Source organism: Sebastes umbrosus, chromosome 22 (genome assembly GCF_015220745.1).
Source record: "Sebastes umbrosus isolate fSebUmb1 chromosome 22, fSebUmb1.pri, whole genome shotgun sequence".
Classification (NCBI taxonomy): domain Eukaryota; kingdom Metazoa; phylum Chordata; class Actinopteri; order Perciformes; family Sebastidae; genus Sebastes; species Sebastes umbrosus.
Window position 1 is genome coordinate 12,750,256 of NC_051290.1, and position 15,802 is coordinate 12,766,057.

General features: G+C 41.2%; 1 protein-coding gene and 1 long non-coding RNA gene across 10 annotated transcripts in view; one reads left to right on the forward strand and one right to left on the reverse strand.

Annotated features, from left to right (window-relative positions):
* The window catches only part of poln (polymerase (DNA directed) nu), a 94,858-nt gene that overhangs the window by 16,805 nt on the left and 62,251 nt on the right, over window positions 1-15,802 (reverse strand). For all 9 annotated transcript variants that reach the window (XM_037757832.1, XM_037757835.1, XM_037757833.1 and 6 more), the window contains 2 exons: window positions 12,119-12,196; window positions 2,760-2,871 (listed from right to left, as the gene is read on the reverse strand). In XM_037757832.1, the coding sequence (XP_037613760.1) occupies window positions 2,760-2,871; window positions 12,119-12,196 (190 nt within the window). The remainder of the gene's footprint in view (window positions 1-2,759; window positions 2,872-12,118; window positions 12,197-15,802) is intronic.
* LOC119481173 lies at window positions 2,692-12,439 on the forward strand. The gene is made up of 3 exons (XR_005205121.1): window positions 2,692-2,836; window positions 6,131-6,366; window positions 12,125-12,439. It is a non-coding gene; the product is annotated as an uncharacterized LOC119481173 (long non-coding RNA).

Sequence of the window (15,802 nt, forward strand, 5' to 3'; positions counted from 1 at the left end):
GATAAAAGTTTAATTTATCATCTGGTGGGACACAGAGAAGGTAGAAGTACACGACAGATAAGTGATGCAGAGCGGGAGGAGACAGAAAAAGGGCAGCAGAAAAATCCCTACAAGAACAAAAAAGGAAAATAAAGAGAGAAACAATGTGAGATGTGGAGGTTAAAAGGACATGAAGTACAAGGAGACAGAGGGACTATAGAAAAAAAGAACAGAGACGGGGGGAGAAAGAGAGAAAGAGGCAGGGACGGACAGACGGAGACAGTTATGTAATGTGACTTGTAGACAGTCGTAGTACTGGGGATCAGACAGGGTGGGATGACACGTCTGCAAAGTGGCATTTCTGGAGGGGCTGACTGGGAGCTGCCACTGCTGATCAGTGTAAAGAGAGGGCCACACACACACACACACACACACACAAACACACACACACATGCACTCTAGAAGATTACAACGGTATCTGGTGAGGTTCAAGACTCCAGTGTTTCATGATGTAACATGTCTTGATGCCTGTAGCCTCAGGATAAGGACTCTTAAATTTGAGGTAATCACACATAAAATGCCTCTCTCTGTTGAATGACAGGTTTAAGGTATGGGTGACCTATGACCTCCAGTGGGTTACTCACAGGGAAACATTTCCCTCCACTGTGCATCTGGTTGATGGATATCCATACTGGGTTTTCACTGCCCCCTGCTGGAAAGGCATTCATCTACTGGAGACTGTTTTGAATGGTATTGCATGCTTTTAGGTTGTAGAAAGTCCTCTTTACAAGTAGATGTTATTTTGTATGAAGGGTTTGTTTTGTTTTGAACAAAATGCTGTGCAGTGGTTCAACCAGACTGTAAAGTGAAAGGACAAAAAGAGACAAATATACCTATGGAAGAAGTCACCAGTCATTGGTCAAAGAAACTGGAAGCTTAAATAGGAACAGGTTCCTGTTTCAGTGTCAAGTGCACACCAATAATGCCTATAACAAGCTAGAATTAACAAACATGTTGCTTTAGCAAAGCTATTCTTCAAACTCCACAATAGAAATAGAAGGTTAGTCAAGGGTTAGCGATATTGGAATATCAGCTGAATTACGGCTGATTCAGCATGTTGAATCGGCGGCAGCGCCACCCGTCGGTGTGAGAAATCACTCTGATTGGCTGCTCAGCTTAAACGAATCAGTGCACAAGAAGAGAAACAGACGTGAGGAAAGCAAGCCAACGAGTAAAGTCAAGAGGAAAAACACAGAAGGCTCTTCTCATTTTTCATCTTTATCTCATCTGATCATTCCAAAGCACGGATATTTTAAGTACAACTTTTTGGCCAGGACAAAGGCGACGTGAGGCGACACAACCGGTGGCCTTCGTCGGCGCTAGTTCTTTGATGTCGGGTTGTTGTGTCTGGGCCTTAACACTGAGTAGACTGCAGAGGGCCCAAAGAAAACCAAAATATTTAGAGCTCAGTTGCACGTTGTGGTTCAATAATGATCAAGTGTCGCTTGCGCTTTTCTAGACTGGAAAACCAAGTTCCAAATCCATTCTCCCCTGTCATACAACACTGTGGGGAAATCAACTAAATTAAAGTTTTAATCATTTAATTCATCTTCTTTTAGGGCCGAAACTATAACTATGAAAGACATCAATATTCTAGGTGATTCAAAACCTTTTAAATTATGTAAATGTCACAATTTGGAGCTGAAACAAGCTGAGTTGTAGGACAAGAAAGCTAAAACATGTAGCAGGTTGTTCTCTGCAGCTTATTAAAAAAAGAGTTCTGTTTATTCTAAAGAAAAATCTAAATAATATTTAAAGTAACAAGGAACCAAGTTTGTAGTAGGCAGAAAGCCTCTGGCTACACAGATCATGAATAAAAAACATTTTTTACCCTCTGATCCACCTGGAGGTGGTTCCAACCAGAGTAACAGACGAATCAGTGGCGTTACTGGTAGGGGAGCAATGGGACAGGGAAAGTTGAGGAAAGAGGGAGAGAAGGATGGAAAAAAAGAGTGAAATTAACATGTAAATGTGTGATGGAAAGGAGAGGGTTATTGGAATAAGAAGGGAGAAACAATTCTTAGAGAAAGGACAGAAAGGGCAAGAAAAATTTGGGGGAAAAAAGGCAGAGAGGAAAGGAAATAAATAGAAGATTATACAAGAGAGCAACAGAAGGTCCAAAAGAGTAAGTCGAAGTGATCCCAGCAAAGCTGCAGAGACACCAGTTAATTTGTTTAAAGGTGAAAGAGAGATAATGAAAGAGACACAATGTAAAGCCTCAGAAGAGCTGTTAATGCGGTCTGTATGACCAGGTAATCTGTTTAACCGGCCGCCCTCTGCCACACACTTGACTGAGATGGATGACAGGAGCAAAGGTACAACACACACACACACACGCACACGCACGCACGCACGCACCAGAAGAAAGACAAGACAGATACTGTGTGTAAACACGACACACACTGGCAGCCAGAGAGGAGAGTAACGCCCATACACACTCGCAAAAATACTTCAAAAGCGCGACAATGTAATCACCAGGGCGACCAGCCCAGGGGTGTCCTGCTCATGGAAAAGAGAGAGCGAATGAGGCAGTTGGCATGGTAGTCATGGCAACAAGGTTATTAGCGTTCGAAGTGAAGGAGCCGGCAGACGGGGGAGCGGGGAGGGGGACAGGGAGGGAGAGAGGGGGGAAAGAAAAACCCTGTAGAGAATCAACGCTCACCTTGGCAAGGAGATCAGAGGAGAACCAGTGTGTGTGTGTGTGTGTGTGTGTGACATACCACTGAGAGGCCAACATGGTAAAGACGTCCGCCTGAGGGTTGTGGAAAATGCGGAGCAGCTCAGGGTCGGAGGAGAGGTGAGCCAGCAGACGTAGCTCCACCTGGCAGAAGTCTGACACGTACACACACACACACACGCATGCAAACACACACAAATACCTTAATGACACATTACTCCAATATCACATCCAAAATCATCCAATAATAACATTAAGATTTTGGGAAAGAGGCTTATTCGCTTCTTTTTTTTTTGCCAAGAATTAGATGAAAAGATCGATACCACTCTTATGTCTGTCTGCTAAATATGTAGCTTTTAGCTAAGCTTAGCATGAGTCTGCCAAAGGCGACAAAATCCATCTACCAGCACGTCTCCAGGAAGTTACTGTGCCCAGGAAACTTGCCATTTTTGCATTTTTATGTGCGGATTAAACAAACGAGATATAACGTGTTAACAAGTTTCCTTCGGACAGAGTCGGGCTAGCTGTTTCCCCCTGTTTCCAGTCTTTGTGCTAAGCTAAGCTACCTGGCTGCTGGCAGTAGCTTTATATTTACGGGACAGACATGAGAGTTGTTATGATCTTCCCGTCTAACTCTCTGCAAGAAAACAAATACCAATATTTGCCAAAATATGTGGCTGCCCCTTCTTTAGTGGATTAGTCATTTTTTAAATTATTTTTTCATGCTGAAGGACTTATTCTCTCTGGTAAACACAAGATTTAAAGTGGTACTTTTGTATGATTCTTTTACTGATCTGTCAATAAAATCAACTAATCAATTAGTCGTCAAAATCATATGAGCGTAAGTCGACTAAGAATTTCTTTGGTCGAGGACAGCCATACCAAAATGTCAAACTATTCCTTTAAATAAATATAAATAAATAAATTATAAAATAATAATACATTTATAAATACAATTTCTCATTTCAAGTAATGGTTCAACCAAGACAGAAAAAGGCCACTTTAAATATTAAAATTGGTTTGAGCAAGATATAACTGTAATGTGTTGGATCAAGCAAATACATACTGTATGTACAGTATGTGTCACTGCACGAGTCACATATTTTGTGTGGTGTAGAAAAAAATGTCCAAGTGAAACATTGAAGGAAAATTTAGGGTCCGAGAAGTACACTGAACACGTTTGTATCCTTAAATACTCGCTAACTAATACTAGCGTAAACTATAATTAATCTGAGACATTTGGTTCATGCTGCAACTACAATTTTGTTACACTCGCTGTTCCTCAACCTGCCACCTTCACTTAATTTAGTGACTTCCAACATTTCCCAGGATAACTTTGAATAACCTACGGAGAGTGGGTGTGAAATACAGTAGTTGCATTCAGTTGTAAGTCATACATGAAGGTGAGGAGAGCAACCACGAATAGCGACAGTTAGAGCAAAAGAGCTTCCAGTAAAGTAAGAAAGGTTAGTACCGTCTGAAGAGAAATTGGTGTCTCTGCCTCCTACATGTTTCTCCCTCTAGCACTGTTGATGGCAGTACAAAATGGCAAATCAAGAAAGAAACTTTTTTCATTCTTTCACAAAAAAAGCACGATGCTCACTACTGATGTTCTAGATGGCTGAACAATGTTGTGCTATCAAACTCGAGCGTACTAAAGCTGGAAGTAAAACCTGACAATTTTCCTCAGTGGTCAAAGACCAACGCCATATCACGCCAAAGTTTGTATTAGACCTGCCTGTCCACCAGAGGATGTTTACCTCACCGAGGCGTGAATATTACACACGGACAGAATCACTCACTTAGGTTTAGGCAACAGAACCACTTAGTTAGGTGTAAGAAAAACATCATGGTTGGGCTTAAAATAAGAAGATAAACTAAGTAAAATATGTACGAAACAACGTAATACACGTACGGAAAACACGTACATGACACACCAAAAGCAAGAACGGCGTTCTTATTACACGCTTTTGCCTCGCGCATTATCATGTCATTCACATGTCTTTTCTACGACCGGGCTGCAAAGACACACACACGACAGCTACTAATACACACAAAGAAACACTTGTATGTATACACACACTCCAGGTGCTACATCATCATTCCTGTTGTGATGCGTATGAACATCAGTTTCAAGTATCATCAAAGACATATGATAAAAACACGAAACAACACACACAAAGCAGTCAGATTTACCATTAAAATATTGAACTTTCATTACGTCACTTTCTGCAAAAGTCCACTGTTAGTTCCATAAAGTTAGTGAATAGTTTATTCAAACCTTTCCTAGTTCACTAACATTTAATATAAAATTAATTGTAGAGTATATCTTGCATCATTGCAAGCGTTGACATGACTACACTGATTAAATCCAGGGTTTTAAAATGTGAATTGCCCATAGCTGTGAATGTGAACGTGAATGGTTGTCTGTCTCTATGTGTCAGCCCTGATAGTCTGGCGGCCTGTCCAGGGTGTACCCAGCCTTCGCTCAATGCCAGCTGTGATCGGCTCCAGCCACCCCCGTAAGCCTGAATAGGATAAGCGGTTACAGATAATGGATGGATGGATGTGTGCAGGTGTCAAAAAGCTCACAACAGAAGCTGACCCTGGGTTTCTTTGACATGACAACGTAGTGACGCAAGTTGCAGTTGCGTTACTGCATATTCTCCACCTAATTCTCTTTAATACAACAGGGTCTTCTGTGAATGCATTAATGTAATCTGACAAAATGTTCTCTTAAATGCCATGATTTGGATGTAATATGCCGCATCCGCCTCACCGTAAGTGAACGCTGTTATCCCATAAATCCATGTAAAGCTGGGTTATTAAGGAAAAGTCACGTTACTTGGAACCACATACAGTAAATGATTTTATTAAACCTTGATGTGACTATTCACAGTGGCCTGAGGACCACGTCAATGTAAATGTAGCACCTATTGGCTAAACCTCAAGGAATAGTTCACTAAAAAGTGACAAAAAGTTTTTGTTGATTTAACAAGAACTTTAAATTCCTCAGAACAGGTGAATGCTTCACCAAAATTATGAAAGGCATACATTTTGATTTGGCAATATCCCATTACAGGCGTTACAGTGATGCTGTTTGAACTCTTGCACTGCACTTTTGATTGTGTTTGGGTACTGTAACTATTAATACATAGTTAGCAACTACAGATCTAGGATGCATTTGTAATGTACATATTTATGCTGTTTATGTTTAAGTTCAATCATTTTTGTCAAACATCTTCTAGACCAAAATGGATCTTTTGTTAAAGCTGAAGTAGGCGAGACTGGAGCAAATATGATTAACAAAAAGTTATTTTTATAAAATGGTTACTATATCCTGACAGTAGTACATGAAACAGGTAAAAATCATGTGCCTCTGTGTCCTCCGGTGCTCCAAACGGCATCTGCAAGATTTCACAGACCGGAGGAAAACAACTAGTCAGAGCTGATCTGGGGTCTGCTGTCATGCTGACGTCAATGAGAGCTGGCTATCAATCATTTACGAACTCTGATCAAACGTGAGCGGCCAGTGGGGCGCGCTCAGATGCACTAAAAGCATGCCCAGCTGGCCCGGCGATGTAAACAAAGCAAGGAGAATTTCTGATGACAACACACACAGAGGGAGAGCGACTTCCTTCTCTGCTCAGGTAGACATTACTCCTCTATATCTTTACATAGCAAATAGTTATTTAATGCTATATTAATGCTCTGAATATTGCATAGTGCACCTTAAAAGAGATAAAGCAGTAGAGGTCAATTTGGAGATAGGACAGGAATTGCAGGACAGACAGTTTCAGGACAGTAAAGTTGCAGGACAGACAGAAAGAGGCCTTATCGTCTCAGAAATGTGCCCAAGGCACTTAAATAAGCAGAGAGACAACCAGAGGCTATAAATGAGACACACTGACAGACACACAGCAAAATGTCTTCCAACTAGACAGACAGAAACTCTGTCTCACCCAACTGCACACCACAATACACCTGCGTTTAAAGATGTACACAAACAGACAACTCTGTAAACAGAAATATGGACAGACACATCAAGAGAGAAGACACTCGCACACCTCTTGCGGCAGGTGACAATGTGATGGGGCGACATGTCCTGTACTGACAGGTCTACAGCTCACTTGTCAGCTTGGCAGATCTAAACTGAAACATCTCTCAAAACGCAGACACACACACACACACACACACTTGTATCCACACCCAGAAAGCAACTGCAGTACATTCCATTACTGCCATTTCACCCAGACACATCTCTTCCTCTGCTCGGCTGCTTCAAAATCAAATTATACCCGGACAAATGTGGGGAAAAAACGACTCGAAATGCACGGCGGCGAAATGAGAGATTTTTTCTCTCAGCGAGGATGAAGCAACCGACTGTAATAGGTTTCTGCTAATGTGGGAAGAGAGAGAGTGGTGAAGGATGGGTGTATGGGATTGTGAGGGGCGCTGACTGACACATCAAAAACGTTATTGTTACATTTATAATAATTGAGATGAATCTGACAATTTCCTCCACTGTTGAGTTCACAACGCCGGTTAAAACAAACACCATATATAACCTTTAACCCAGGTCAGCCAAAGATTGCAGAAGGAAAAAGATAAAAGAGACAGAAAGAGACTTCAGTGGGATGGATAAAGAAAAGACAGCAGGGTGGGAGGGTGGGGGTGGTGAGGTGAGCAATGGAGGAAAAGAGTCTGGTTTTGGTTGTGATGAGGTGAGGAAGGGAGTTTCTAAAGATATCCTCGCATCAATGTTTTATGAGTCAGATCACATTTCCTCCAAGCATGGCCGGCAGCTTCAGAAACATATTGCTGACCAGGATTTGTGTGTGTGTGTGTGTGTGTGTGTGTGAGAGAGAAAGAGTGTGTAAGAGAGTGTTTTCTGTGTGACAGAAATAAAAAGGAAGAGAGGAAGAAAGAAAATGTGTGTGTATGAAACAGAGAGTAATAATATGAGACTACACAGGAGAAAGTGTGATCTTGAGTGAGTATATACTGCATGTGTGTGTGTGTGTGTGTGTTCTTCAAGGCCACCTTCGAACAGAGACGGTCTCTGTGATTAAAAAAAAACATCAATCAAGAATCCTTGTATTGATCCATACAGGAATAACTCTGACCTACAGCAACTTCCTATACAGATTAACCTTTAAAGGGGACCTATAATGCTTTTGTGCTTTTTCCCTTTCCTTTAGTGTGTTATATAGTTTTTTGTGCATGTAAAAGGTCTGCAAAGTTACAAAGTTCACGCAAAAGGGAGTTACTCTCCCCCACAGAAACACTGCTCCTGAACTGCCTGAAACGCCTTGATTGAAGTGTCATCTTTTCTTCCGTAACGTGGTGATGTCACCAAGTAACACATTTGTCTAATACTCGCCTAGCAGCTAGTTTGACACGCCCTAGAGTGGAGCTGGAGCAGAGTCCGAAGAGTTTGGCTCCGTTAACCAATCAAAAATTGTAAACACGTTCTAGTAGATACCTAAAATACGAGTATGCACCCGGAAATAAGCATAATAGGTCCTCTTTAAAACTGGATCAGTTCAGTGCCATTTATGCTCTCAAATGGAAACTATACAGCTGAGAATATATAGATTTAGATGCTAGACCAGGCCAGATTAATTAGTAAATTAACTATGAATTAACTGAATATCATCCACTATTGGTTTCTGCTTGCTTTAATGAAAATTAAACAAAAATGAATCAATGACAATTTCAATAATTAGAATTTGAATATCTGTAGCCCTTGCAACACTTTGACTGTTGATTGCAAAAAAAAAATACACAACTTTAAATGAATCCCTTTGGGCTCTGGTCACTTATGATAGGTGAATCTCATTATTTCTATAAACAAAATGAACAATTAAATAAACTTAATTAAAATAACAATGATTTGTCTGTAATGAAAACACTCATTAGTTGTAGTCCTAACAAAGCACTCAGAACAGGGTCATGTATTACTTTAGACTAAAGGTATTAAAAACAATAAATAAGTTGGTTCTAGCTCTTCGACTGCATACCAAGAGATTGAGGGGACTAAGCCGTGCCTCATACATTTTTAATGCCACCACCCACAGCACCCTGAACGGCCCTCAGTGAGGCTCTGCAGTATAGTACGGAGTACGGTTATGCATAAAAGCTTAAGAGCTCAACTTAAACCTGCACACTGAGAATATGAAGTGTCCCCTTAGGGTTCTGGTTGGTCTAGAGAGGCCTCCAGGAAGGATGATCCGACCAGCACACAGGCCAAGGTGATGTAGGGGTTTAGGTTGAACTGGTTAAAGTCTACTGGGAGAAATGTATGCTGTATGTACTCTGTACTTCATAACTAATACCCAGGAGGACAACTGAACCCAGGATTTATTCTAGAAAAACAGCTGTTAGTCTCAATCTCAGTAAAGGTCATCTTCCCTAGAGCTACCAGTATTATTTTTGATATACTGTTGAGAGAATGTGTTTGCATTGGAATCTGTGGCTAGCAGCTCTGCATAGCAGTGTACGTTCAGTCGCACGCCATATCCTACTTTTTGCCTTGCTTTCGACGAAATCAAGCTCGCTTTGGCCCGCGCTCTCTCACACGGTGGTAAACATTTTGGTTGCACAGGCTGCTCCAAACGCCATGAATAACACTCTGCCGCTTGTATGATCAATTTACTTTTAGAAATTCAGAATTTTATATTTTAGAAAACAGAATAGGAGCACAGTCTGGAAAGAGAAATGTTTTTCCATACCCTCTTTTCTTTTTTCCATACTTATCCAGACCTGGAAATTACTAAAATCAAATTCTATACTTTTCCATACTGCGTAGGAACGTATTGTTCTGATGAAGATCTGTAGGCTGATACATGTTGCTACACCATGGCTTGCCAAACAACCAAGTCTTTTTAACCTTTTTCTAAATTTTCCATTGGCTCATTTCTGCTTGGTACAAAATAAACTCTCCAAAATGATTGCTATCGTGACAACACAGCACATTATGCAACCGCTGTTAACCTTTGAATTACCTTCACCTTTAGCTAACGGCATCATCCTGTGAGATGCACAAATCACATGTTTTTAAAATGCTAAATGATATTCGTCAAGTAGCACAGTAGAAACATACAATATCTTGCAATAAAAAAAACTTGCTATTTTAATAACCACACCGCTGACACAACATATGTTGCTCTCTGCGAACGCTGCACACGATTGTATGCGTTTTCTCAAATGTATCTTTGTCTATCATTGACAAGGGGTTGAAAAATAAACAAAATTGAAAAACTGAACTAAAACTAACAGCAACTAACAGGGAAGGGAATTAGGCCTGCCTTTGTTCTCATTTTGGCAAGCCTCTCCTTTTCCTCTCTCAGCTCCAGCCCACACACACCAGCAGACATCTCCCAATAGAAAATAACTGAGTTGGCAATTGCAAATATAAACAAACAAACACACATCAGGCACAGGCAGGTTTGCTTGAGGAGAGGGAGGCTGTTCAAAATGCACCATAAAGAATAGTTTGTTTTATCTTTGGTAAAACAGACTGGATAGCAGGCATTTTTTACTAAGCCATGATTTGGATACTTCTGAGGGTGGGATCGATAAATCCAACACACACACTATCGAGACAAATTCTGCATCATACCCACACACACAATGCTTTCACAAACTGGAAAGTAACATTCAGATACATAATACCTTTTGACGTGCCTCTTTGTTGAACTTTTTCTAGGGACACTGTGAAGTGGTTGAAACACACACACACACAGTAGTTCCAGTTTGCGAAGGACAACGGAGGACATAAACGGGGTGACTGGGCGAGGGCTCCCTAGGAGGGGTTGTTTCCATGGCAACCTGGCCTGAGTGCATGTACGTGCGGTTGTGAATCCCTGCCAAGTTGTGTGTATATTTGGGATCCTCGCTCTTATCCCGCTGCTGTCCTCCTGCTAACCCTGGTTTATCTGTCGGGTTATGTAAGTGCCCGACACACTGTCAGGGCCAGCAGACACCCGGCGGTCCCCACAAAGCTCTCCGAGGCTGACAGTGTCCCAGCTGAGCTCTCCCCTCAGTCTGCACAGCCTGTGTTACACCCTGAAGTGACCTTATGATGTCAACGCAAGAGGGCTTTTTAAGTTACAAACTTGAAAAGTCAAATCGAGCCTAAAGGGAAAACATTTAAGCTGATTTGAGACAACAGGACCAAAACTCGAGAAATCTCAGAGTCAAAAGTCTTGTGCTCACACACCTTTTTCCACAAGGCTGAACCCCTCCCTTAGGGTTAGTTGGTGGCTGGGTCAAATGTGTGTGCAATGTAATGCCTGAGCAGCTAAATGCTGCTCAATCAAGAATAAATTCAAAGCGCTAAAACGTGTGCAGTGATTTAAGTCTATGAGTGTGACCTTTACTTGTTAGTTGCATGCTAAGTACAATGGACAGCTCCTTGTTACCAAAGTTACTAGCAGGAAGTCAAACAATATACACAAATCCAGCAAAAAAACAGTGGCATCTCCCTAAAATACACACATGTTTGAATGCAAGCTGTCCTGAGAAGTGTACAATATTCTACTTTTATCTTTACATTCTATTTAACGTTACTTTTGACAACGATGTCTAGGAGTTCGGGATGAACCTGAGCAGTTCTCAGTTGCCTACCGTTAGCCTGACATGGGGAAACAAGGAACTTCAGCTAAGTTAACACTAACCACCACTAACGTTAGTGGGCTAAAGACACTGTCTAGGGGCTGTGGTGGTCCCACAGAATAAATTAACCCAATCAACTAACTGTTATTGTGAAATATAACGTTAGTTGCTCTAACTACTGTAGGGCAACCTAATGACCACAAAGAAAACATCATTAATCGGTCGGCATCACAAACGGAACACGTCCATAGTGTCTGCTAACCGTGTTAACCGACTCTCAGCCAAATGTGTTGTTGCTCATAGTGACAACAGCTGCTGAAAACACGAACAGAACATGTAGGTGCCCTTGTAAAAACCTACAATTTGACCTTAATCCATTTTAAATGGATTAAAGTAAATGTGTTTATTGTCTATGACAACCATTTACATAAGTTACTATGAGCAACCACGGACGCTTTTGGCTGAAAGTCACCAGTTAACACGGTTAGCAGACAGTAGAGTCACTACAACTTGCCACCGCAGTAATGGCAGCACCACCAGATCGCGGAACACACAAAGCGGTCACCAGATTCGTCTATATGAGAAGATGATCAGTAGAAAAGCTCACTCCCAAAATACACAATACCGTATCTAAAAGACAGATCTGCAAAACGATACAAATACAAACAAATCTGCTCAGATAAGCCCCATTACTTTGTATCTGATGGGGTCACGAAAACAAAAACATAGTGCTCTATAAAAGACCTAAAAACATTATGATTTTGACATCACTTATTGTCTTACCTGCAGAGAGAAAAGTCCATCCTTCCTGAGGAATGAACATTGCTCGAGGATGAACCGTCACCACTTCCTCCTCCTTTCCTGTGGGGACCAAACACAGACCCCTGAGGAACACCTCAGCAAATCATCCCTCACTGCAAAGTACATGCTACTTTAAAACTATGTTATAATAGCCTCCAGTAACCTGTTTGGAAGTTTAGATTCTAAATATTTTGTGTGGTAAAAGAAAACTAAAGCCTGTTTTCCAGGTTGTCCAATATGCATTCATACACGCAATTTGAATATTTAATATAAGTCTTTTTAAGTCTAATTCAGGAAAAACTAGAGCTGCAACGGTTAATCGATTAGTTGTCAACTATTAAATTAATCGCCAGCTATTTTGATAATTGATTAATCAGTTTGAGTAATCTTTTAAAGAAAAAAAAGTCAAAACTCTGGGATTCCAGCTTATTAAATGTGAATATTTTCTGGTTTCTCTACTCCTCTGACAGTAAACTGAAGATCTTTGAGTTGTGGACAAAACAAGACATTTGAGGACGTCATATTGGGCTTCGGGAAACACTGATCGACATTTTTCACCAACAACTAATCGATAAATCGAGAAAACAATCAACAGATTAATCGACAATGAAAATAACCGTTAGTTGCAGCCCTAGGAAAAACCCATTTCATTTGGTGAAAACACTGTTTCAAGTCGATTTAACATCTACAACTATCCCAATACCATTCACTATTTTATGTTAGTATATTAAAGGCATTTTCTTTTGTCATTTAATTTTTAGGTATACACTTTTAAAATATATTCATATCACGACTATGAAAAATAAATAAAATACAGAAAAATTAAATTAAAAAACAGTATTAAAAAGGACAGGATTTAGTAAATAATAGCAACTTGTGTGCCATGTTTTATAATACACTGGAAACCACACACACTCTTAGCTTATCACAAATGCCTTTGTAATTGTGTCGTGCTCTATCACTTCTCAACTCTGTTAACAGAAACGCTGGTTAGAGGCCACACCAGGCAGAATTTAAATGAAATCGACCTTCCATAAATAAGCAGAGCATCTCATCTAGTAGCATATAGATGTTTTTCACAGCACATTTCAAACACATTTGTGTCTGACAGAGAGAGCCACACAGAAACACAGACGGCGAGCGTCTGGGGACTTAGAGGAGCAATAAAGAGAGCTAACGCTGACATCTGACTTAATGAGGAATTAAGTTATGAAGCCACATTTAGAGGCAAATCAGAATCCAATCAGGATCAGTCTATCGCTGCACTCTCTGCTGCAAGTAGCTGGACTGAAGTGCTGACTGCTTCAGTGCAGGAGGAATGATGGGTAACGATGAACCATCACATCCCACGTCAGCACGATGAAAATACAACCACAGCAGGACGTGCACACACACAAACATGCTGACACTGAAAATGTGGCCCCACACACACATAAACTCACTGTAATCAGTTGTGATGAGAGCCTCACCTCTCACCTCAAGACACAAAGTGATAACTTATACAACAGAGAGAGAGAAGGAAGGATACTGGTGGAGGGAAAGAAGGGATGATATGAGGGATGTAGCATGGACAGAGAGAGAGAGAGAGACGAGGTTTTGATGACAAGGAGCTTTGGAAATGTGAGTGAGTGAGGAGCAGAGGTGCTGATGTTTGCACCTATGCACACCCAGAGAGAGACAGAAACATAAAAACACTGAGGAAGCAAGGGACAGAAATAGAGCCATAAAGCTGAGTGTGTCACTACTGGCTGGGACTGACAGCAGAGTCAATGTGGCCTGGCCATGCCAACAGATGAATGGACTCGTTTTGATGTTTTATTCATCTGCAAAATGGAGAAATTTTGTTTTTGTCCTGTGTTTGTGACACACACTGCCAGCCAGTCTAATCTGGTACCACTGGAGCAGACAAGTATTAAACTGGAGCTCTCAAGATAAGCGATGACTTCAGAAAAAAACATGACCGAGCGTTCCTCATTAGAGGCTGATCATTTGTCAAGTGGTGTCGGTGCCAGTGACAGTTCCAAACCAATGACATCATAGCATACATAAGAGTTTGGCGGTACGGATGAGTGAAAATCTAATGTTCACTCCAGCGATCGATGCTCGCAAGTCATTTTTGCAAGTCCAAGTCAAGTCTCAAGTCTTTGGTCACAAATCTAAGGGCCCTCCCTATCTAAGACCCGGCGCAAAGCGGCGCACAGCGCAACTGTCATTGCTAGTTTCTGCTCTAGGAGACAATTTAATCATAATACAGTGGTTGTATAGATATGAATGGTGATGACACAGCAAAAAAAGTCACACAGAAAAGCATGGTAAACGAGACGGGGTGCTGTAAAGCTCATGGTCGGAGCCACAAACCACCTTCATCCCGGGCCGGTCTCACGAGGGGATCCTCCCAAACCAAGCGATTGAAATGTGAAAATATTTTCGGTTTATCATGAATCTGTGGGGGGCTTGTCTAGACTGTCTAGATATATGGGAAACAATGAAGGCTATAACACGACAACGACGACCCGCAAAGGATTATAACCGGAGCGAATGAGGCGTGTGACAAGGAAACACCACTGTGAGTGAGTGAGAGGAGGCGGGCTATGTGGGCACTGCAGCTGTCGGAGACAAGAGAGAGTGAGACAGTCAAGTCTCAAGTCTCAAGTCACTGTGTGTGCGACTTAAGTGAGATTTGAGTCCAAGTCGCAGACTCGAGACCCAATCTCTGACTGACACCTTGCTCAGACAGGGCCTGACTCTGAACAGAAAACAGAGTGCGAGTCGGTTATGGTTTAGCCAAATTCTGCCATGAATTACTATTTTGTCATAATATAATTGATGTGGGTCTCTCAAGCAACTGTCCCGCAGAATCAAGAGTCAGGCAGTTTTCTCAAAGTGTCTGTGTGGCAGTTTCTATCAAATGATGACTGTGTATAACAAGGGAGAGACGAGGTAATTAAAACTTTATTCCAAAGGAGAAGGGATGACAAGAAGACAGGTGGTGAGGACAGAGAAGGATTGATGGCGAAATCATCAAATCTTAGATTACCAAATCGATGCTAGTGTCCATATGGATAATGTTCTACCCAAAGCTGTCTTGGAGAAAACATTCCTCTCATGAAAGTAAACAGAGATATTACGTGTCAGGTGTAAGATGGGGCTTGGTACTTGATGATACATATGTGATCAATTAAGAACAGCTGGCTCTGTAACAGGAGACACACTATAAAGGGTGATTTTCACAAAGAATCATGGGACTTCCCGTTTCGCTTTTGTTAATTCATCATCCCGCATCTTTTTCTGTCCTCATCAAACCGACATAAGCTTCTACCAGGGGAAGAGGGAAACAACGTCCGGTTCTATTTTGAAAAACAATATGTCCCACTTAATCTCTTTTTAATCCAGCTTTAAGTGCCATTTTCACATCTGATAATGTTTAGGTGGCAAGGCAAAATTGGAAAAAAAGGAAACTGTTCTTTTGATCTTGCATAATCAGGCCGAATAGGCCAAATGTAAAATGTTTTATTGCAGCAATTAAAACTGATGTTATACAGCTTAGTGTGCCATTTTAAATATCATCCTAAAATGAAACGGATGCAACTTAAACAAACTGCATATCCAGAGTAGAGATCAGACAAACACAAATATGGAGGAGACACTTTTAGTGACTAGCCCTTT